The sequence below is a fragment of the Rhinopithecus roxellana genome, chromosome 14 (assembly GCF_007565055.1).
Source record: "Rhinopithecus roxellana isolate Shanxi Qingling chromosome 14, ASM756505v1, whole genome shotgun sequence".
Classification (NCBI taxonomy): domain Eukaryota; kingdom Metazoa; phylum Chordata; class Mammalia; order Primates; family Cercopithecidae; genus Rhinopithecus; species Rhinopithecus roxellana.
The window spans coordinates 36704904-36729756 of NC_044562.1; the positions used below are offsets into that span (position 1 = coordinate 36704904).

The 24853-nt window shown below is 43.3% G+C and overlaps 1 protein-coding gene and 1 long non-coding RNA gene across 11 annotated transcripts in view; one reads left to right on the forward strand and one right to left on the reverse strand.

Moving 5' to 3' along the window:
* Positions 1–8301: 8301 nt before the first annotated feature.
* LOC115893195 lies at positions 8302–18079 on the reverse strand. 2 transcript variants are annotated; one of them, XR_004053144.1, is made up of 4 exons: positions 17131–18079; positions 13000–13129; positions 9905–10065; positions 8302–8721 (listed from the first exon to the last, which is right to left on the reverse strand). It is a non-coding gene; the product is annotated as an uncharacterized LOC115893195 (long non-coding RNA). The 2 variants fall into 2 exon arrangements; XR_004053143.1 differs by lacking the exon at positions 17131–18079 and having other exon boundaries at positions 13000–13623.
* The window catches only part of ANKRD44 (ankyrin repeat domain 44), a 354082-nt gene continuing 346073 nt past the window's right edge, over positions 16845–24853 (forward strand). For 4 of the 9 annotated variants that reach the window (XM_030916285.1, XM_030916289.1, XM_030916284.1 and 1 more), the window contains exon 1: positions 16845–17137. In XM_030916285.1, the coding sequence (XP_030772145.1) occupies positions 17111–17137 (27 nt within the window). In that variant the 5' untranslated portion in view covers positions 16845–17110. The remainder of the gene's footprint in view (positions 17138–24853) is intronic. The other 5 variants (XM_030916281.1, XM_030916287.1, XM_030916283.1 and 2 more) reach the window with 3 other exon arrangements.

Here is a 24853-nt window from a genome sequence, read left to right on the forward strand (position 1 = left end):
ACCAAATGTCAGGTAACTTTGAATTTCAGAGGAGTTGGATTAGGTTCAAAACTTTTGAAATCATAAATTTGAGCTGGTTCTAAATCAGAGTGTTGACTAGTCTCCTACTTTCTAATTATTTTTCCTCTTCTATGCTCGTGTGTGTATGTGTATGTATACAGTGCACACTTCTTATACACTCTAAAGTGCAGTGATGAGAGGAAGAAATTTCCATGTTTTGATTACATTAAATTTGGGGAGGAAGAAAAGCCATCTTGTGATTACAGACTCAGAAATTCAGACTTGGTATTTCAGAATCAGAGGATATTTAATCCTCTATAAGCAGTGTGATTTCGGTCTTGTTGTCTGTCATTGGTTAAAGCCACTGAAACTGGGGACATTTACACTTAATAATTTACTTTAGAGACTTATTTTGGCCAAGCGCAGTGGCTCATGTCTATAATCCCAGCACTTTGAGAGGCCGAAGCGGGTGGATCACCTAAGGTCAGGAGTTCGAGACCAGCCTGATCAATATGGTGAAACCCTGTCTCTACTAAAAATACAAAAATTAGCCAGGCGTGGTGACGCACACCTGTAGTCTCAGCTACTCGAGAGGCTGAGACAGGAGAATTGCTTGAACCCAGGAGGCAGAGGTTGCAGTGAGCTGAGATCGCACCATTGTACCCCAGCGTGGGCAAGAGAGAGAGACTCGGTCTCAAAAAAAAAAAAAAATTATTTCACAGATTACCTAATATATTATTGAAAAAGGTGCTTTGTAAAGATGACTAAAAGTGTGTATGGTACATATTTTAGTCTGTTTGCGTTGCTAGGACAGAATACTGGAGACTGGGTAATGTGTAAACAATAGAAATGGATTTCTCGCAGTTCTGGAAGCTGGGGAGTCCAAGGGCAAGATGCAGGCATTTGATGTTTGGTGAGGGCCGCCTTGTTGCATCCTCCCATGGCAGAAGGGGCGATACTGTGTCCTCACATGGCAGAAGGCTGAAGGGCAAGAAAAGGCCTAAACTAGTTCCTTCCAGCTCTTTTACAAGGCACCAATCCATTCATGAGGGTAGAGCCTGCACAACTTAATCACTTCCTAAAAAGCCCCACCTCTTAATACCGCTACAATGGAAATTAAGTTTCAACATGAAGTTTGAAGGAGACACATTCAAACAATGGCAGTGTATGTTATAGAGTTATTCTATGATTTTTTTTTTGGCTGGGGGTCAGGAGAGATACTTGGAAATATTACAAGACCTGAAAACATAGCAAAAAACTGACATAATGCTATGTTCTACATTTCCTTAATGGACAGAGCTATATAAGATGATTTAGAATGAGCAGCTGACTTTTGGAGAATGAAGAAGGCACTAGCTTCTTCACAATGTCCTGTACATTGGAGGAGGTAACTTTTGTTTAGTTAATAAAAATTTTAACTGAAGGTGTATTATATGATCAGGTATGGTGTATGTTTGGCATAAAAAGATGAATTTAAAATGAGCCTTGCCCTTAAAGAGTCTACACTAGAGTGGGAAACAGACAACTCATTGTTGTTTAAAGTGGAAAGTCCAATAGAAGTGCTTATATCAGGTATAGACGTTGCACAAAGGATTAACTGTGTCTGGGGGGGTCAGGGAGAGATGGTGAGGAATATGCACCTAGCACTGTGGATGGCATATAGTAGAGACTCAATAAATGTTAGTTCCCTTCTCTCCTTCCTTTAGGTATAATGTGTTGACCGTTATATACAAAGATTATGATGCCACTGTGTCCTAACAGCAAGGGATTTTGAATTTAGAATTCTTTTCTGGCCAGGTGGGGTGGCTCATGCCTGTAATCCCAGCACTTTGGGAAGCCAAGGTGGGTGGATCACTTGAGGTCAGGAGTTCAAGACCAGCCTGGCCAACATGGTGAAACCCCATCTCTACAAAAAAATACAAAAATTAGGCTTGATGGCCAGGCTTGATGGCGGGCTCCTGTAGTCTCAGCTACTTGGGAGGCTGAGTCAGGAGAATCGCTTGAATATGGGAGGTGGAGGTTGCAGTGAGCTGAGATTGCACCACTGCACTCCAGCCTGGGCGACAGAGTGAGACCCTGTCTCAAAAAAACAAAACAAAACAAAACAAAAGGAATTATTTTCTTATGGACAGTTAGCACTAATTCCTCTACATTTAGAAATTTTTGATTCTTCTGGGGACCAGTGACCAATATTTACAAAATTGTTCAATAGTTTAACGGGTAAGCTAGGAACAAAAAACAGACACACAAATTAATAATCAACTATAAACCTGGCCCCTGATATAAGTTTACCAGCTACATTTGTGAGGGTTCCTGAGCCAGGTTTCTGTTTTTATTTCATTTCAGCAGCATAGAAGGTCATCAAACTTCTAAAAGCAGCACTTATTAAACTTTTCCTAGGCCTCCGAAGAGCATAAGTGAACAAAGACTTATTCCTAGAGCTTGGGAGTGTGAAGGTTTGGTGGGGGGTGGATTGGAGGGAGATAGTGTGGAGAGGTCCAGTGCAAACACTAAATGTGTAGAGTCTCAGGTTGATTTAAAAGATGTATGCAAATGTTACACTCCATGCCATACTATATCTGTTTGCTTATGTAAATATGAAAATACTGCTTCAAGTTACCTACCAAGTGACTTAATTCCCTGAATCATTAAATACAATTGATGCCCAAGGAAGAAGAGCTATGTTTATTCTTTGACTATCTGAGCCCCTCGTTCACCATTTTCAGCAACTTGGTTTTTTTACAAAAATTAATTAATTAAAAAATGAACAAATATCAGAAACTTGATCTTAATAACATATATCTTAATATGTATGACAAAATTTATATATATTACGTATATGATATATAAATTAATATACAGCACTGGTTGTGTGACCAGTTAATAAGCTGAAATTGTGGCTTGATTACTACATTCCTTATTTTCCACCTTTTGAAACATTCTGGCTTCTCATCCTAGTTCAGAAATAAGATGCAGAATTTGCACTCACTTCAGCAGCACAGGCATCAGGTCTTATATATGACAGGGTGGAAACGTGTCTCTCTTGCTTGTCTCTCCAGAAAATCATCTCATTCCTTGTCACTTTCTTATTATCATAATGCCATACCAACTGTTCACTCTCCTCTCTCGTTTATATATTTCTTTCCACTTTTCAAAGCATTTTCATACACATTTTGTTATATGATTCTCCATGGTATTGAGGACAGGCATCCTTAGCCTCATTTGACTAGTAATAAACTAAGGTTTGGGGAGATTAAATTATTTACTCAAAGTTACATTCATTCAAAAGTATTTTCTCTGTATCTACTATGTGCCAGATACTACACAATGAACTAGAAACATCAAGGTGGATTAAACACAGTCCATGCCCCTAAAAGAGGAGACAGAAAAGTAATCAGGCAATTATAGGATCAAGGGATAAATACAATAATAGGGGTTAAGCAGAGGGCACTAAACATAAACCTTAGGGATACTCCTAATCCAAACTTGGGAGGTGAAGTGAGTAAAGGAAAATTCATGGGGTTAGTGATATCTAAACTGAGATCTGAAGGACAAGAAGATGAACCAGATGAAAATGATATTGAGGGGAGTGAAACTATAAACAGGAAACAGCAATATGCAAAGGCTCAGAGGAAGAAGAAATATACATCAGGGGAGCTGCTTTCAGCACAGTGTATAAAGTGTGACAAGGAGGCAAGGTTGCCCTGTTTAGTCACACAAGTTGTGCACTGCACTACTCCAGCAGTTACCATTCATTCACAGACTAGGCTGGGAATGGCATCCTCCAGAGTTGAGCAATGTGGCTTCTCTGCAAGAAGAATGATGGGTGGGGAGCGTGAGGACTCTGAACATCATGCATGCTGAGGTGTTTGCAAACAGGCTGAAGGCAATGGAAAGCCATTGGAGGGGTTGTGGCATGATCAGGCTTGCCTTTCAGAAGGTTGTTCTGCCTATAGTGTGGAGAATAGATCCAGGGAAACCAATGCTTATCAGCCTTCCAATCAGTAGATAAACATTGAGACTGGCCTGGAGCGAGGTCCAGGAAGATCAGAGTTAGGGACAGATTTAAGAGATTTGAAGAACATGGATTCACAAGACTCGGTAACTGGCAGGATGTGAGAGGTGAGAGGGAAACAGAGGAAACAAGTGTGAGCTCCAGCATTTGTTCTTAGATTAACCCTGGGTCCAGGGTGGTGTCATTTACTGAGAGTGGGGGAACACTGGAGGAGGAAGATTATTAATTTTTGTTTTGGACATGCTGAGTATGAGGTGATTTTGAGACATCCAAGAGAGAAGCAGGCAGCTGGGTGGGACTGGAGATCAGGAGAACACGGAGGATCTAAGACAGAGTGTTGTCAGCATGGACCTGTGTGGAACTGATCAGAGTCACTGTGGTTTCAGGACAGTGGGCTCAGAGGCACCCTGTGGAGTGGTGGAGGAGGTGAGGAAGTGGAGATCAGAAAAAAGGAGACATTTATTTTGAGAAGTTTGGCTGTGAAGGAGAAGAAAGAGGGGCATTTAAATTTTGTGAATTTGGGCCTGCTGAAGTGGGTCATGCCTGTAATCCAAGCACTTTGGGAGGCAGAGGTGGGCAGATCACTTGAGGACAGGAGTTTGAGACCAGCCTGGCCAACATGGTGAAACCCTGTCTCTACCAAAAATACAAAAATTAGCTGGGCATGGTGGTGAACACCTGTAATCCCAGCTACTTGAGAAACTGAGACAGGAGAATCACTTGAACCCAGAAGGCGGAGGTTTCAGTGAGCCGAGACTGCACCACTGCACTCCAGCCTGGGTGACAAGAGTGAGACTTCGTCTCAAAAATAAAGTAAAGTAAAGTAAAATAAAATAAAATAAAATAAAATAAAATAAAATAAAATAAAATAAAATGTGAATTTGGGCTATCATTTTTCTGCAGGAAGGTTGAGAATGGTTGCTGAGACTCTGCAGTGTCCTAGTGAAGTTTAAAGACCATAATTGCATGCTAAAATGCCCAGTCAGGGTTTTTTCTCTTTTAAAGGAGCTTGGTGCTTTTATCTATATTTATTTGCAGCTTCTCTTCTTTCCTCCCCCCGTTATCCCTTTGTATTCTATGGTGAATCTTACTTTCTCACCTTCCATTGTTTTATGTTTTTCCAGGACAACTATCTGAAGAAGTTAAAAATAAATGGAATAACATTTTTAAAACCACAGTAAGCGGCAGAAGTTTTAATGCAAAACAAACAAAATATTCATTTTAGCAATGTCTCACAGGAAAAGCTTATTAATACTTCATTTCTAAATCATCGTAATAACTTCTTTTTTTTTTTTTCTTGTTTAAGGCAGGATCTGGTTCTGTTGCCCATGCTGGAGTGCAATGGCATGATCATAGTTCACTGCAGCCTCCACCTATTGGGCTCAAACCATCCTCCCACCTCAACCTCCCAAGTAGCTGGGACTGCGCCAAGCCCTGCTAATTTTTGTATATTTGGTAAAGATGGCGTCTTACCATGTTGCCCAGTCTGGTCTCAAGTTCCTGAGCTCAAGCCATCCTCCCGCCTCCACCTCCCAAAGTGCTGGGATTACAAGTGTGAGCCACCGTGCCTGGCTAACTTACTCTTTCTACTTGTTCTATTTGTCAACATTTTTTTGTGTGTTGTTGGTTTTTACACTTTTTGTAGGAGGTGAGATTACAAGTAGGCATTCACAGAAAAACTTAGTATATATTGAGTAGAATTGCCAGCTAGTATTGCCTCCAATTGCATGCTTTTAAAATCAAACAGTTTGTCATTATTTATTGAATTTATGCAGAGAAGTGTAAGGCATGTCTAGTACCCATTAGAAGTTTATAATGAGGGAAACAACATATATAAAAAACAAAGCGTATGAAATTATGGAAGGCTAACACCCATAAAACAAAGAGAATAGATGAAGAATAGATGAAATAAAACAATGAAATACTTAATTGAATGATACTGATTATAAGTTTGTTAGCAGGTCAAGGAAAATAAAGATCGAGAGCCAAGGAAGGCATTCCCTGGGATAAAGATCATAAATTTCAACAAATCAACACTAAAAGTAACTTTATAATATTGATTTAAAAAACCATATTTCTTCAATTCTAAGGTGTCATCTTTTCACATTTTAATATCACAGATATAACAGCTAACATTTATCTTGCACCTACTTTGTACCAGGTTCCGTTATGTGTGCTTTACATGTACTGCCTCATAGAATATGGGATATTCCATGGAGTGAAAAATTTCATCTTCTGCTCTCTAAAAAGTTGTTATTAAACCAATGTTACAAACTTAAACTCCATGACTGTTTAAAATCCAGGCACCACTGTAGGTACAGAAATAAATAGTGTTTACAGATATACATTAATAAAAATTACATTGAGGAAATGTTCTAATTTCCTTAGCCTAGATTGATAGGCCCTTGGTTTTGTTTTGTGAAGGTCATTTGATACCCCTAAGACATCTGTGGATCTTCGGTAACTTAGCCATTCAGTCAAGGGGCACAACAGTTTCAAAATAGAAAAGTCTCTGTGTGAAGAGACTGCATCAGGATTTAACCTCATGCAGCAATCATCATTAGCTGCCTCTACTTGTGGTTTGCACCCAGGTCAGGGAGATGGTTCTGATTTATTTACAAACAGGGATGAACTATCTAAGCCACCAGTGTGAAGCCAAAATGTATAATTATATTGGGTTGGGTTCTCCAGGCAACAGTCTCTGAGATGGAGAATTGTGTGTGGGTTATTTACTGGGGCATGTTTTCAGGCACAACCCTGGTGGGGATGAGAGGAGCAGGACTGGGTAGAAGAAGTTGATCTGTGATGCATTTGCAGCACAGGCCCCAGTGGATCCCAGAGGGAGTATGGGAGCTAAGATGTGCTTTCAGAGATGTCCTTAGTTGAGGCAAAAGGGGCTGGGCCTTTGAACTCTCACATTCATTGGATATGAATAGTTCCAAGGGAGGGCTTGTAATGAGGTGAGATGGTTGCTTTTGACTGAAGGTAATTCCTGAAGGAAGAATCAGCTTCAAGCTATCAGCAGGCAACACTCCCTGCAGTTGGGGGCATAAAGGCTTTGGTCCCGAATGTGGGAACTGGGTGGCACACTACAGCATCCACGACAGTGAAATACTGTGTATTCATAAGTTTATATGTTGATATGGTTTGACTGTGTCCCCACCCAAATCTCATCTTAAATTGTAGCTCTTATAATTCCCTCTTATCGTAGGAGGGACCTGGTGGGAGGTAATTCAGTCATGGGGGTGGGTCTTTCCCATGCGGTTCTCATGATAGTGAATAAGTCTCATGAGATCTGATGGTTTTAAAAAGGGGAGTTCCCCTGCACAAGCTCTCATCCCTGCCACTATGTAAGACATGACTTTGCTCCTCTTTCGTCTTCTGCCATGATTGTGAGGCCTCCCCAGCCATGTGGACCTGTGAGTCCATTAAACCTCTTTTCTTTATAAATTACCCAGTCTCGGGCAGTCCTTTATAGCAGCATGAAAATGGACTAATACATATGTTCTATATAAACATATAAAATACAAACACAGATATACAGATAAACACATACATTTATGTGTACATTTATATTTACAAAATTAAAAAAAGCATACATCAAGTAAATAAAACAACCATAGCGAAATGTGATATGGTATACTGGGTAGATTTAGTAGAATAGCTATGGTCACTATAGTACAGTGGTTCTCAGCCTTGCTCTTTAGGGAATATTTTTGAAATTTGAGAGAGCATATCTGGTTGTCACAAAGAATGGAATGCCCAAGCATCTACTGATCAGAAATTAAAGATGGTAGGTGTCCTGGAATGTGGTCTTTCAAATGTCCCACTGGATATTCATGTAGGTAAAAATCTGTTTGCAATTATCTTAGCCTGGAACTTAATCCGTTTTAAATATAAACACCATGTTTTAGTTTAGATTTTTTTCATTCTAGGGATGTAACTATGTTGTGGTATCAGTCAGGATCTAGTCGGGAAAACAAACTACATTACTAGGGATGTAACTATGTTGTGGTATCAGTCAGGATCTAGTCGGGAAAACAAACTACATTACTATTATTTTTTGAGATGGAGTCTTGTTTTGAGATGGAGTCTTGCTCTGTCACCCAGGCTGGAGTGCAGTGTCATGATCTCTGCTCATTGCAACCTCTACCTCCCGGGTTCAAACAATTCTCCTGCCTCAGCCTCCTGAGTAGCTGGGATTACAGGTACCTGCCACCACACCCAGTTAATTTTTGTATTTTCAGTAGAGACGGGGTTTCACCATGTTGGTCAGGCTGGTCTCGAACTCTTGACCTCAAGTGATCCACCAGCCTCAGCCGCCCAAAGTGCTGGGATTACAAGTGTGAGCACCGCGCCCGGCCCAACCTACATTATTTTAACAGAAATAACATTTTCCTGTTTGCCCCAAGAATATGCGTCAGCAGCACTTTGTGGATGCGGTGTTTACCCTGAGATAACTTTGCCACGAAAAATCTCACTTTTATTACTTTTGCATTGCTCTAACATATCAACCTTGCAAACAAAAGACGTCATTCTATTTATAGCATTCTGTTTCTAGTAGTGGCATTTCCATTTACAAAATATAGTAATTCTCAATCACTGAAAATGTCAAATTCTAGAAAATGTAGCATTCCTACACATGATGTTAACAGCATTCTCGAACAGTTGTTGGCTGAAGAGTCACTTGATGATATCCGATTTTTCTGAAATAGATGATTTCGATGTTAGTTCTATTTAGAAATAACTCCAAGAACAGTTTTGGATTTTATTTTCACATTGAAAATCAGATTTGCTTCAACCTCAAAGAGCGTGTTTATGTAAAATATTAAATGAGTGCAGGCAGTGAGCGATACTTTTTGTTGTTGTTGTTGAGACAGAGTTTCGCTCTTGTTGCCCAGGCCGGAGTGCAACGGTGCGCTCTCAGCTCTCCGCAACCTCCACCTCCTGGGTTCAAGCGAGTCTCCTGCCTCAGCTTCCCTAGTAGCTGGGATTACAGGTGCACACCACCATGCTCAGCTAATTTTTTTTTTTTTTTTGTATTTTTGGTAGATACAGGGTTTCACCATGTTAGCCAGGCTGGTCTTGAACTCCTGACCTCAGGTGATTCGCCCTCTTTGGCCTTCCAAAGTGCTGGGATTACAAGTATGAGCCACCGCGCCCAGGCAGCTATACTTTTGTTTCTAAACAAAAAAAGGGTTAATATGGGGAATTGCTTAAACAGTCCCATTTAATAGGGGGAATTGTTTAAATAGGTGTTAGAGGACTGAAAAAGCAAAAAGGGAGCACAGATACAGTAACTTTAAGAAGCAGCTATCACCAGTAGGGCTAGGGACAATGGGAAAATGTTAGTTATTGGAACTAAAAGTTTGGAAGAGAGGCCCTTTTCTTCTTTTCATATCTTCATTCCTGAAGGGTCTGAACCCATTTTTTAATCGTTTAAAAAAATTATAGTAGCTTCCATCAACTTTTACTATAGGATATGGACGTGTTAAGAGGTACCACAGAAAATCCAGAACATTGTCCTTCCTATCCCCATCGTCCTCCCTGTTCCCACTGTGTTGTAGCCAGCCAATTTCCTCTTGTTAATGGGAATCAGTAACCCCACCCAGAAGAGTAACCCCTGCTTTGCCTGTTGTTTCCATAACATGTGGAACCGAAAGTGGACACATCCCAGTCTTAGCTTCCAATTCAATGAAACCATAATTGTGATCCCTGGTGGGAACCCTCTCTTGGGAAGTAACATCCCCAAACCAGCAGAGCTCAAAGTTACAGGTACTGGAAGCAAACACTGGATGAGCAGATTATTGGGGGTAATGATGAGAAGAACCACTTCTACTACAACCACCACTCCCTTCTCCCTCCCAGACCCACCCTTGATTCTTGTACCTTGTATTTTGGGGGAAGCAGTACTATGTACTGACTCCTGACTCAAAGCATTTTCTGTATCCTCCAAGAGGTAACTTCACCATTTTAGTGTGCTATTTCCCAACTGGTGCCGGAACTCAAGTCTTCAGTAGAACTCCATCATCCTTCCAGGTCAGCTGCTTCTGGCGGATGAGGTATAGATAAGACTGGTAAATTCAATTTGCATGAGTCCATTGCTGCATTTCTTTTGCCATGAGTTCCTCAGAAAGAACTAATATTGTGTAGACTATATAACGGTGAATAAGATACAACGTAAGTCATGGATAGTAGTTCTGTCAGAAACACTCTCTGGGCCGGGCGTGGTGGCTTATGCCTGGAATTCCAGCACTTTGGGAGGCTGAGGCAAGCAGATCACCTAAGGTCAGGAGTTCCGAGACCAGCCTGGCCAACATGGTGAAACCCTGTCTCTACTAAAAATGCAAAAATTAGCCAGACGTGGTGGTGCATGCCTGTAGTTCCAGCTACTTTGGAGGCTGAGGCAGGAGAATCACTTGAACCCAGGAGGTGGAAGTTTCAGTGAGCCGAGATCATGCCACTGCACTCCAACCTGGGCAACAGAGCAAGACTCCATCTCCAAAAAGAAAAGAAACACTCGCTGGGCACAAATCTGTATCAGCAGGGCATGGAGGCTCACACCTATAATCCCAGCACTTTGGGAGGCTGAGGTGGGTGGATCACTTGAGGCCAGGGGTTTGAGACCAGCCTGGTCAACATGATGAAATGCTGTCTCTACTAAAAGTACAAAAATTAGCTGGGCGTGTTGGCACACTCCTGTGATCCCAGCTATGCAGGATGCTGAGGCAAGAGAATCGCTTGAACCTGGGAGGCAGAGATTGCAGTGAGCTGAGATCTGCCACTGCACTCCAGCCTGTGCAACAGAGCAAGACCCTACCTCAAAAAAAAAAAAAAAAAAAAAAAAAAAAAGGCAAGAAAGCAAGCAAAAGAAAATAAATTCATATCCACAATATGTGTCTACTTTAGTGAAGACAAGTAACTGTTCCCTCCATAAAGGAAGGGTTCCAATATAACCAATTTGCTACCACGTGGCTGACTAGTCTCCCTTGGAAATGGTGCTTCTCAATGTGTGATTTCTGATGTTGTCAGATATCAGTCTTACTGCAGAGAAGCCTAAGATGTGAAGCCCAAGGATAGTCTTTATTCCTGACTCCATGGCGACTTTGAGCAAGCACTACAGTAGGTGGAGAAAGAGGCCCACTCCACCGAATGTGTCATTCACCTAATTACTGAAAGCCTTCTCAGAGTAGATGCTCTATGGTGAGCATTCACATGGCACACAAATTCCTCACACTTTGTGCCCATTCTGAAAGGTGCACCCACAAACCTCTTTCCCAGACCACCTTGTCTTTCCAAGTTGCGGACCATTCAGCAACACCATCAATAATTGCCTGTGAATGAGTGTAGATCTATACCTCTGACCATCTCTCTCAATCCAGACAAAGTAGACACTAGGTGCACTGCTGGAAATTTCTTGCACTGAGAAAATTTCCCTTCGGTACTGTCATCGGGGGCATTCCTTATTGAGATTGTGATGCTGGAATAGACCACTTCCAGCTTGTGCCTGTATATTTAGAACTGTCTGTAAATAGTTAACTGGTCTTAAGAAATTCCCCATGAAGTTGAAGATAAGGAGGCACCAGGAGTAAGTATCAAAGGAATCTGAGCCACTGGCTAAGGCAACTTGTGCTTTCTGGACCTGCTTAAACTCAGTCTCTTACAAACCATTTCCATTTGATGAGGAATTACTCTTGTGTTTGTCCAGTCTTATGGACTGGCCGATCAGATAACACTCAGTTCATAATGGGCAGCTGAGCTTGCAGTCACTTGATTGTCTCATGGCCAGTCATTCAAATTCACTTAGCAAGCTAGAGACCATTCCTCAAATAGAAAATTGTTATCTGCAGAAGAGGGCATGGCTTGCTTTACAACTAAAGAATTGCAGATCTAATCAAGGTTCACCAGAGGCTCTATATAGCATCCTTATTTGCCACAGACACTTGAAGTATCACTGGATTCTTCTGGGTCATCAAATCCTGCTACAGATATTTCTTCTCCCCTTGTTCCTAATAAAAAATTCCAGCCTTATGGGTTGCTCTATAAATGGGTCCCAGTATCACACTCAGATGTGGTACATATTGCCTCTAAAATCCAAAGATACCCAGAAAGTATTGTGTCTCTTTTCTTAGTGGTAGATGGTAAAAGGTGAAGTAATTTGTCTTTTACCTTGGAGAGAATATCCTGGTGTTTTCTAGACTACTGGACCTCCAGAAACTTGACTAAGGTGATGAATTTTCTTGGGGTTTGTACCCAATCTGTGGCTCACATATGTGTTGCTAAGGCAGCTAAAATATTTGTTACTTCCTGTTTATCAGGGCCAATCAGTTTGATGTCTTTAACATAGTGATCAAGACCTGTGCAGATGAGATTATGCCAGAGAGTGGGAGTGTTTACATCCCCTACAGAAGACTGTAAAGGTATACTGTTGGCCTTGCCATATAAAAGAAAACAACTTTTGGTGAAAATTGAAATAGATAAAAAGCATTTGCCATATCAATAGTGCACACCAGGTGCCTAGGGCTGTGTTGCTTTGTTGTAGTAAAGACAGCATACATAGAATAGCAGCTGCAACTGACATTACCATTTGATTAAATTTACAACTTAATAACAAGTCATAGTTATTCTCTAAGATCTTTTGCATAGGCCAAACAGGTGAGTTAAATGGGGATGTGACAGTATTATCATTCCTGTATCTTCTACATCTTTTCTGGTGGTAGCAATTTCTACATATTTCCAGGGATTGAGCATTGTTGTTGGTTTTCTATTCTGGTATCAAGAGGAAATTCCAGAGGCTTCCATTTGGCCTGTTTTACCATAATAAACTTTACTCTGTGGGTCAGAGAAGTGATGTTGGGATTCTGTTAGTTACTGAGTATGCCTATTCTAATTAAGAGTTGAGGAGATAACTGTAGTTTGGGTGTGCAGAGCTACTGGATCCACACTGATTTGTACTTGGTTAAAAAATTTCATTTGTCACCTACCAGAGATCCCCATTTTGATTGGTGGATCCAGTGGTATTTGCAATCCTCAGGAATTAGCATTAATTCAGAAGCAGTGTCAGTGATCCCTCAAATGTCTGGGTATTTCCTTTTTTCCCAGTACTCGCTCAGCCTAGAAAAAGACATCAGATTCCTTTGGATAAGGCTTGGATGAGGATTTGTAGTATATATTTATGACAGTGCTCAAGACCGTCCTGAAGGGGACCAGCTTCCCTTTTAATCAAGGAGCTCTGTGTCTATGAACTCATTTAGGTATGGAAACTGAATGAAAGATAATTTCATTTTGATGGCTCAAGGGAGCTTTCAGGTGGCAGACCTAGAGTTTTGTCTGTTATAAAGATCAATGGCTATTTCCAAAGTCTGCCCGTCTATTTCATTCCTAGGACAACCTAGGGCACTGGCAGATATACCTGTAAGTTAAGACCTTTAAGTGCTACTTTGTCTCTGCTGTCCATTACAGTAAATGTGTCCACCTTGTCTCTGCCAGCTAAGTGCTGCCACTTGGCCATTGCTGTCGCAGGATCCCACAAATATAAAAATCAAGGAGCCATCTCAATGAAAGCATCTCCCACCATCATATCCAGTGACTAGAGAGTTTTTCTGATGTTCTCTCTCAAATGTCCCTCCCTCCCTCCCTCTCTCCCTCTTTCCTCCCTCCCTCCCTCCCTCCCTCTCTCTCTCTCTCTTTCTCTTTCCCTTTCCCTTTCTCTCCTTCCTTCCTTCCTTCCTTCCTTCCTTCCTTCCTTCCTTCCTTCCTTCCTTCCTTCCTTCCTTCCTTCCCTTCCTTCCTTCCTTCCTTCCTTCCTTCCTTCCTTCCTTTCCCTTCCTTCCTTCCTTCCTTCCTTCCTTCCCTTCCTTCCTTCCTTCCTTCCTTCCTTCCTTCCTTCCTTCCTTCCTTCCTTCCTTCCTTCCTTCCTTCCTTCCTTCCTTCCTTCTTCTTCCTTCATTCCTTCTTCTTTCTTCTTTCTTTCTTTCTTTCTTTCTTTCTTTCTTTCTTTCTTTCTTTCTTTCTTTCTTTCCTTCTTTCTTTCTTTCTTTCTTTCTTTCTTGACAGACTCTTGCTTTCTTGCCCAGGCTGGAATGCAATGGCGCGACCTCGGCTTACTGCAACCTTTGCCTCCTGGGTTGAAGTGATTCTCCTGACTCAGCCTCCAGAGTAGCTGGGACTACAGGTGCATGCCACCACGCCTGCCTAATTTTTTGTATTTTTAGTACAGACGGGCTTTCACCATGTTCACCAGGTTGGTCTCGAACTCCTGACCTCAGGTGATCCACCTGCCTCAGTCTCCCAAAGTACTGGGATTACAGGCGTGAGCCATGGTGTCCGGCCTGTATTTTTCAATGCTTCAGTATAAAGATCATCATCTGGCTCTCCAGGAATATGTAGGGGTTGGTTGTACAGATTATACATGATAAAATTATTCCAACATTCCCAGCTCCACAAACCTTTGGATTTCTTTCTCTACATTATACCAGCGGCATTCTGGCATCTCAAGCTCACTGAATATAGTCCCCCGCTAAGTCTGAGTCTCATTTAATGAAGTAAACAAAGTATTTGAATCACTGTCAAAGTACTGGCTAACACATTAAAAGCAGACCTTCTGATAAATGTAGTCATATCAATAAATTTTGCCAAATCCTCTGCTCCCTATTTTATTTGAAACTTGGCCACGAGTTGTTCAACCTTTCACAAAGTCATGTCACCTATGACAACACCGATCTTGATATTTGAATTGCTAACACTATGTATTCACATCTGTCTGCATTTGTAATTCTCATTCACAAAGCCTTTCCATAGAGGTGGAAGCATCTTACTGCTTTGTTTTGTCAGAAGACAAAGAGAGTTGTGTTGTACCATTTACCTACTGAAATACATATTCATTATAAATTACTTTCCTTTAATTTTTCCTTTATTGTACAATTAGGACAATATATTGTTGCTGGGTTTTTTTTTTTTTAATTTGTATAGGTAGGTAATATTATCCACAAATTACTTTTCAGGATAGTAAGCAGAGTGTTAAAAATACTAGTTACAAAAAGAGGATGATGGTCTGATTGGGCGGAGAACTGCTGCCTCCCCACATTGGCCCCAGGAACTTAGGTGCAGGCATGTCCGCGATGAATCAAATTGGATCTTGAGTGAATCTTCCAAATTAAGTCATTTGTTATCATTCTTCTGAAAGATGGCTCTATTTTAGTAGAGAATGCAGGGTCCTATTCGGTTTACTTACAAAGCCATGCAGGATGTTCAGTAAATAGACACACCAATAACAGCAGTGAAGAACTGACTCATAGATGCAACATAAACAATCTGTTGTATGTCTGAGAAAGGCCTTGTAAAGAATATTTTTGTTTGTTTCCATGCAACATTGATAATAGAGGAGTGGAAGCCAGGAACAAGGTTCCCTGGTTCTTCTTGTCTGCATGATCTGAATTATAATCTATAGGACTAATAAAGGTATATTTGGGATTTAGCTGCTTTGACAACCAGAGTGGCTGGATGGCAAATGTGAGGATATTAATGCTCCTTTCTCTCCTGTCTCATGTGCAACCTTTGGGGGAGGTTCTAAGAGTAGGGAGGAAGACTGGACATTTGGTTTGTGAACGTACAGTAGAAGTAGATGTTTGGTCTTGACCAAAGAATTCTGTAGCTCTAGTTTGCTCTTCAAAGCTGTTCAATGCTGCCCTACAGGTTTGTTCTATGGCCTGCCAGGGGCACATGGGGCTGCCTGGGAGCACTTCCTCTCCACTTGCTTACTTCATTCTCCCTCCTCCAGATCTCAACTCCTGTCACTTTCTCAGGGAAGCCTGCCCTCAACCCATCAGTCTGGTCTGATTCCTTTGTTGTGGGTTCACTTCAGAAGCATGTTTTCCCTTGAGATCCCTTATCTCAGTTTGTAATTACATTCATTAGCAGAGACTATGTGGTTTATGTTGGCATCCTCTGAGAGCAGGTTATCTTATTTATGCTCTCTGTTTATTCCCGTGCCTAGTCAGTGCCTAACAAGGTAGAGACTCAGTACATAGCTGTTCAATGAATAAGTGTTTGCTCCAAATTCCAGAACTATCAACAGTTACTATGCTTACGAATATGACCGTTGTATCTGCAGCCCATGGTGTTTGACAGCTGTCATCTATTTGCTGAAGAGCTTGGTAACTTGGGGTTTTGTAGAAATCAGTAAGGACTGGTGGGAACACCCAAAAGCCCCATCAACTTGGTGATTTAGGACTGCTTTGCTTCTCCAGGAACTCCACTCCACCCCCACCAGCAAAAAACAAACCCAGGGTGTTTGAATTTAACAATAGTATGTGTGTGTGCACGTGTGTGTGTGTGTGTGTTTAGCTGGAAGATGGCTGGAGAACAAGGTGGAAGGGTCAGAGTTTCTGTTCCCTCCACCCATAAATGTTTGAGAAACACCCTCTAAAGAATCCACTGCCTCCTGGTATTAAACAAAGAGAGCATCGGAATTGCAGTCCCTGGCGAGCTGGGATCGTCGGGGCGCTGCCACCATCTGATTCTGGGTTAGGGGAAGGGGGCGTGACCCCATCTCCCCGGTTAAAGTGGACGGGGTGTGAGTGACAGCCTTTCCTGCCCCCGCGGGGTGTGTCCCCGCGGGCTTCCCCACCCGTGTATGTGAGACCCATCAGGGAGGCCCGCGTTCCACCAGGCGCCCGGGGCCGGCCCTGCGGGGCGCCGCGTGCAGGTGCGGAAGGCAGGCGGCGTCCCGGTGCAGGCGCGGGGGCAGCGCCGGGGGCCGGGCTGCGCGGCGCGGCTGCGGGCGGCAGGAGGCAGCGTCGGCCCAGGCGGCGGGCGGCGAGCGAGCCAGCGCGCGGTGATGTCAGTGGCGGCCCGGCTGGCAGCAGCCGGTACTTCCTGTGGAAAGGCGGGCGGGCTCGGCTGCAAACCCCACTAGCCAGTGTCAGCCTCTCGGCGGGAGGAGGTGGCGGCGGAGGAGGAGCAGGGGGAGGGCTGTCAAATTCGGGAGCCAGATTTTTTTCCCTTCCCCTGGCAATCCCTTCCGCTTTCCCGGCTCCCGGCGTGACATCTGCGGGCCGGGGACCTGCATGTGTGTGCGCGCGAAGGAGCGGAAGAATGGCAGTGCTCAAACTCACCGACCAGGTAGGGGGCGGCGGCGCCGGCGGGCGGGACGCGCGGGCGCAGGGCGGCGCGGAGCCCGGCGGGGGGATGGGGGCGCGGCTGGAGCGCGCCCGCGAGCTGTTTACTCACGGCGAAGGGGAGGAGTGTGCGCGGCCGCCGGTGCCTCCGAGAGCCCGCGGCGGCGGCTCCCCTCCGCGGCGCCGTCCCCGCCCTGGGCCGTCGGAACTGCGTGCCGGAGTCCGGGGCAGGGCCCGCGGGCGCTGGGCAGCCGGGGCGCGAGGTGCGGGAGTGCGGCGGCCGCGGGCCCGGCGGGGCCGGGGAGGGGGCCGGAGGCTCGGGGTGCTCCCGGGACTCCCACCGCGCCGCGTTGAGTGGGCGCCACCAGCCCGCGACCCCGGGAGGAGGACGCTGCACGTAGAGGGAGAAAGGATCGCAGACTGGGACCCCTTCCCAAGCCTAGCAGGAGTCCTGCCCAGAATGCGGCTCTTGTGTGGCGGGGCTGTCTTTATCCGTTGGATGTGACATCCCGACTTCCTCTTTAGTTGCCCCAGGCTGTGTGCGTGGTGCGGGATGGGGACCCTTGGAGACCGCCCTTTCAGATCGGGCCGGTCCCTCCGGGGAGGAGGTCAAGTCGGCTCGGAGTCTCCACTCACAGGCGGTGGGCTACGATCTGCCTGTGTCCACCAGCTTTGTTGGCTTTCCTTGCTGAGATACCACACAGGGCAGCTCTGGAGTCCTGGCTTGGAGTGGTGGGGTTATTTGCTGAATCGGATTGACAGTCCTTGCCGCAGGTCTGTGGAATGGTAACAGCCACCTTCGCGGACTCGGCTGTTCTTACATTGACACTAACAGGCACCAAACCAAGTTGCATGACAAAACTCTGCTGCTCTTTTCACGAAAAAAGGAAACGGCTTGCTATCCCCACCCCCACCCCCGTTTGTTCGTCTGTAGTGAAAGGAACTTGTTTTGGGGTCCTGGTAGGCAGAGAGGCAATCTTGACTTTGACCACAGGGTCAGACGTGCCAGCCTTTGGTATTAAATACCTCAGACTTATCCATGGGTTGCATCTGCTGCCTTGCGTTCTCCAGTTAGTATCCAGTCAGAACATCTTGCAGCTGAAATGCAGTCCGTCACCAGAATGATTTTCAATGATTTGTTCTCCCGCCTTTTAGATTCCATTTTTTTTTAGCTTGTTTTCCCTAAATATTTACAGGTGTTTGGCGGGGTTGGGGATGGGGAAATCACTGAGTTAAAATTCACGTTATTGTTAAATTTAGTAGGAAGAGCAGCTGGTACTTGTGATGAATGTATTTGTTCTCACTGGTTCCAGAGCATTTAAAAGTGTAAGTTGATATCAGGATTTCCTTCACCTTTTGGTCACATACTTTGCCAACTGTTAGACATTTGCTTATTTTAAGTCTTATAGTTTTAGCGTGTCTTGGGCCTGTCATCTTTGCTAGTACACGTTACTGTACTTGTCTGTTAATCCCTAGATCTTCAAAGTACAAAGAATGGTTCTAATAGGTATTGTTGTTATCACGGATAAGAAAGAACATCACATAGAAGTTTAGAGTTGTAAGGACTCTAAGGATGATCTAGCCCAAACCCTTCATTCTCTAAATGACAAAACAGATCTGGAGAAGTGAAGCAAGTCTTCCTCAAAGACTGCCAGATACAGGACTGGGACTAGCTCCTGTCTCCTGCCTTCCAGGCGCTTGTGCTTTCTGCTAGAGTTGGCGTAGGAAAGCTCCGTCATCTCACTGGATGTGTTGAAAGCATTACAAGAAAACATCTCTTCCTAGATCAAGATCAACCCTAGTGACTTGGTCTTAGAAAGAAAGGAAGTTATTCTTCAGGGCTTGTCAGAGCAGGAATTTCAAAGATGTTGCCTTCTAAAATGTTTCCAGCCAAGCGCGGTGGCTCACACCTGTAATCCCAGCACTTTGGGAAGCCAAGGCGGGCGGATCACGAGGTCAGGAGATCGAGACCATGCTGGCTAACACGGTGAAACCCCGTCTCTACTAAAAATACAAAAAATTAGTTGGGCGTGGTGGCAGATGCCTGTAGTCCCAGCTACTCGGGAGGCTGAGGCAGGAGAATGGCATGAACTCGGGAGGTGGAGCTTGCAGTGAGCCGAGATGGTGCCACTGTACCCCAGCCTGGGCGACAGAGTGAGACTCTGCCTCAAAAAAAAAATGTTTCCAGGTATATTTCCTTCCTTCTCCCCAATAAACTAGTATGAGTATGGAGAGAAAGGAAGAGTCCCACAACCTTTATTTGGTTATATCTCCAGATACATAAAAAGAACCTAAGGCATTTTAAGATTCAAGAACTTCTGAAAATGGCCAGTCTGTCTTGGGGCAAAGTCAGAAAGAGATGGGGAGGGGAAGTGGCCTGGGTGGAGTTGGTGGTGAGCAACGATGGTTTCTGTGTAGCTTTAGGTCCAGGAAGTAAGTGTGTGGTCTTTCTTGCCTTATATAGTCTTACCTTTTCTGTTTGAGACTCAATTCTTAGAAGTCAGTTCTTAACCTCACAGATTAACTTTTAAAACCATTTGCTTAGACCACTACTAGAAGAGTTTTGCTCCATCATTGTGGGTAGGGAGCTGCCTGCTTGGAATCCCTGCCTTAGAGTTGTGCAGGAGTGCCTTGCTCTCCATTCAGCTTCTAGTAAAACAACCACTTCTTAATTTCTCCCTCCCATTTTTTTTTTTTTTTTTTGAGTCAGTGTCTCACTCTGGCTCATACTCAATAGTATGATCATAGCTCACTGCAGCCTTGGCCTGCCAGGTTCAAATGATCCTCCCACCTCCACCTCCCCAGCAGCTGGGACTATGGGCACATGAGCCACCACACCTGGCTAATTTTTGTATTTCTTGTAGACACAGGGTTTCACCATGTTGCCCAGGATAGTCTCAGACTCTTGGGTTCAAACAATCCACCTGCCTCAGCCTCCCAAAGTGCTGGGATTACAGGTGTGAGCCACTGTGCCTGGCACCTCGTCTGTTAAATGCCCTATTTGTGAAGTGAATCTTGATTTTTGCTAGGCCTCTTGGATTTTTTGTTTGAGGACACACTCTTGCTGTTGATAGCCTGAAATACAAATTGCCTGGATTTGTCTTTAAATGTGGCCAAAGTCAGGGGTGACAGATGATGACATTTTCTGTCCAGCTAAAGCTGAGTGCAGGAGCTTGCTAGGTGAAGGAGCTTGCTAGGTGAAGCAGACACTACTTCAGCAGTCAATCCTGTAGTGACCTCTCAATCTTGCAAGAGAAGGAAAATGTTTTTTCCCAACTCTTTTTTTTTTTTTTTTTTTTTGGGAGAGTAAAAAGAAAAAGGGAGAGACCAGTGTGATTTTTAGTCTTTTTTTTTTTTTTTTTTTTTTTTTTTTTTGAGACGGAGTCTCACTCTGTCTCTCAGGCTGGAGTGCAGTGGCGTGATCTCTGCTCACTGCAAGCTCCGTTGCCTCCCAGGTTCACGCCATTCTCCTGCCTCAGCCTCCCGAGAAGCTGGGACTACAGGCGCCCGCCACCACGCCCGGCTAATTTTTTTGTATTTTTAGTAGAGACGGGGTTTCACCGTGTTCGCCAGGATGGTCTCGATCTCCTGACCTCGTGATCCACCCGCCTCAGCCTCCCAAAGTGCTGGGATTACAGGCGTGAGCCACCGCGCCCGGCCGTTGTTTTTTTTTTTTTTTTTAACTGTAAAAAAGGAACTGGGAGCTATCGCTACAAACAAACGAACTTGGCATTTAGCACTTCTGCATTTGTAACTTTTGTAACTGTGTCCGTTCTGTTTTCTTCTTCACCGGACACACATAATTTTTCTTGCAGCCTTAGGGGGCACCAACCATCCTGGTTTGTGCAGATTGGTGTCCCAGCATATGGGGCTAAAACTGGGAAAATTCCAGGCAAACTGGGAGGAACTGCTTACCCTATGTAACATAGAACACACTCAGCTATGTCATTAATATAGTAATGTAATTATTTCCTTGTATGTGGACATTAGGAGTTTTATATTTTTGGTAAAGTGAGATAATTTTAAGTTTGGGAAAGAAAATTTCATTACGTGAAGATCTAAGTTAGCATTTTGACTCAAAGATAGCCATGAAGTCTTTTTGAAAATGATTTGATATTGACTTTTTTAGGTTGTTCTTTATGTCATATAGTTAAAGTCCCTGAAGTCATTTTAAGTGTATGGTCGTATCTTCAGCCTGGGTCTCTACCCAAAATTTATTTTTAGAGTTACGAAGCTAGGATGGTAAGTTCTGTTGCATGTTTAAAATGTCCACTATTCTTACCTGCATTTGTTAATGATAGCACTACTTTCATCTTGGAGGCTGCCTGTAGACAAACTGTTTCAGCAGGTGGCCCTTTTGGAGCTTCCTGCCTGGAGGCCTTCTGTTTTGGTGTTCCCTTGCCAAGTCCTAGTTCACACTTGAGTCACCTACCTTCTTGCCAAAGGCAGTGCCTGGCAGCAGTGGCAGTGGCAAGAGACTAGAAATCCTGTGTAACTTTGGGAGCAGGATTTCTAGCCCATAGTGTGGGGCCTTGGGACATGTTACACATTTTATTGGGCTGCCCTTGTTCTTCCATCGCTCCCTGGAGCACTGGTCTTAAAGCAGACACTATCCTGTAGTCCTGTCGTCAGCAGAGAAGAAGGGAAAAGAAAGGCTTTATTTAGAGCCTTTTCTGGTTGTTTTGGGACCCAATCACATGGTTTTGAGAGTGCACTTGAAGCTGGTGTTTCATGGCAGAGACCAAATAATGTCATACATTTATTGTGCTCTTATTGTATACTGGGCCTTTGCAGTGAGTCATGTCTTAATCCTCATAGCCACACTAGGAGGTAGGTGGTGGTGTGATTCCTATTTTATGGATGAGAAAACAGGAATGGAGAGGCTAATTGACCTGTTTAGGGTCACACACCCAATAAGTGATCTAGCACATTGTCCTATCCTGGCAGTCTGATTGCACAGGTGGGGCTCTGACCACAAGGCTATACTTTTCATAGTTGAAAGGGCAGTGCAGCCATAGGATTAATGGGTGCCTGCTCTTGTTTACAGAGAAGCCATTGGATGAGCAGCGTTCCCTGAACTCCTTCTGCCTCTTGGGCCAGACCGATTTCTGTACAGAGTAAGGAGCTGCTTTGAGGCCTCTGCCCCTGCCTGGCTTATATCTGGCTTTTCCCATTAGCCTCTCCACCTCCCCACCCCGGTGAATGATGTGTTGGTAGTTCAGTGATTTTTTTCGTATATGTGTGTATATATATAAAACAAATGAACTGCGGTCATTATCGGAAAATCAGAAAACTAGAGGAGCAAAACCAAAAAATTTTAAAACCATCTGAAGCCTCTATACTCAGAGATAACTATTCTTGACATTTTGGGATGTCTCCTTCTAGTCTTCTGTCTGGGTAGCCAGGTAAATTTTTTAAACTTTCCATGTGATAATATCATTACTTGTGCACAAAACTAATATCTGTGTTCTCTACACCAGTGACTTTTCCAAATAAACTTATTCTTATCTTAGATATATGATTGGCTCTTTAGCCAGCACCAGCACATAAGCTCTAGCTCTGGATTGATAGAACCAGCTTTTTTCTTTTTCTTTTCTTTTTTTTTTTTTTTTTTTTTTAAGATTTCAACTTTTTACTTCCTCTTTTGCTTTAAACAGAGAGTAAATATAAAATAAAAAAGGCACAAATTGTACCAGAAACAGGAATGAAAGATTCTTTAAAAAGATTTGTATTTCTACAAGATAATGTGAATTTTTATAGGCTAAAGTATAACATGAAATAATGTAAAAACAGGCAGAGCTACAGAGATCTGAAAATTTTGTGGTTTCCAAATTTGTTTAAGCTATGACACTCCTTTTTTTTCCCCCAAAGAAATTTCATATTGAAGCTCAATATATAAAAAAGATGGGGTTGGACAGTGGTCCCTGAGTCCCTCTTGAAAACTGGTTGGGTTTAGTATTATTTGAAAGCCCCTTTGTATGATAAAACTGGTGATTGGTTAAGTGTTGTTTTTTTTTTCTCTGATGCGTCATGTGTGAAACAAACAACATTTATAAATGTTTGTGAATGATTAGGAACTGCTTAAAACTAGAATGACTATATCATTTTTATCCTTTTGAGAATCATAGGTGATACTACTCAATATGAAGCCACAAACAGATGTGAGCCAGGACTGTCCTGGGTAAATCTAGATATGTGGTCATCATATATGCACATAGTCTCCATGTTTGCTCACCACAGGCTTGACAGTGACAGTAAACTAGTTTGACTAGCAGACTACTCACTCTCTTTTGAGTCTACAGTGGTGCAGGTATTACAAAGATTGTTTTATGACCTTGTGCAGAGTTGGGAAACAGCTTCCATCTCACACCTCAGTTCTGATCTGCCCAGGGATTGCAGGTGTAATCTGATAGAAACATTCTGACTCTTGGTGGTCAAGGATCTGAGAAAGCGTGATTGATTACCAGTATTTGCTATGGGTATATGGGAAGGGAGAAGTGACATATGTTGTACATTAGCCAACTCTTGGCAAGACATGTTAACCTCTGTAGGCTTCAGGTTTCTCTTTGTAAAATGAAGAGGTTGGACTGGATGCCTTTATGGTGCCTCAACTCTGCCCTCTCACTTCTGTGACTTGGTGCCTGTAATGGAGACCGATGTTCTTCACATGGTTTGTGTTATAGTCTTTCTTACAAATGTGGCTATGAAGGGTGTATTTGCAGATGAGCTCTAATAAGGCTTTCCAGGTAACAAAGTCAAACAGCTTCAGGTTCCAGAGAAGGATTTTAACCAATGTCAATGACTTAGGACTAATTCCTATTCTCCACCCTATTTCAATTCATAGATAATCTAAGATTACCCATTTTATTTGTTCTGTATTTTTATTTTTTTGAGACAGAGTCTTGCTCTGTTGCCCAGACTGGAGTGTAGTGGTGCGATCTTGGCTCATTGCAACCCCCGCCGACCCTCTCCGAGGGTTCAAGCAATTCTTGTGCCTCAGACTCCCATGTAGCTGGGATTACAGGCGTGCGCCACTATGCCTGGCTAATTTTTGTATTTTTAGTAGAGATGGAGTTTCACCATGTTGGCCAGGCTGGTCTCAAACTCCTGGTCTCATGTGATCTGTCCACCTTGGCCTCCCAAAGTGCTGGGATTACAGGCATGAGCCACTGCGCCTGGCCTAAGATTACCCACTTTATAGATTACTCCTTTTTAACCTTTTAACCTATATATTATTTGGCTCTGGCTGCTTTCAGAGGTTGGGAGTGCAGGTATTTGCCCTTATCAGTGTTTATGTTTGTAAATATGTTGGTAGCCTAAGAGGTTGAAATTAATGATTCATGAATCCAGCTTGTAATTATGATATTCATAATTTTTAAGGATCTTTTCACTTGCCTCATCTTTTGAAAACTTAAAATTTATCTAGTATTCTATAAAGCGAGCTAAGCAAATAAATATATAGTCCACCTTTGGGCTGTTTCAGGGATTACTAAGTCAATAATTGTTTGCATTTCTTGGTTTTCGTTTGCTTAGAGTCCCCTTGCTCCCATCCGGGGGAGTCTTAAGCATCCAAGCATAACTTTCTAGGATATCTTTTATATCAGAAGACCATTTTCCCCTAAGAGAGCTTTCAGAGCTCTTAGTAAAATTAGAGAGACTTGTGGAAACATCTGTTTGAGCCTAGATATGGAAATTAATCACAATTCTAGCCTGTCTCTAA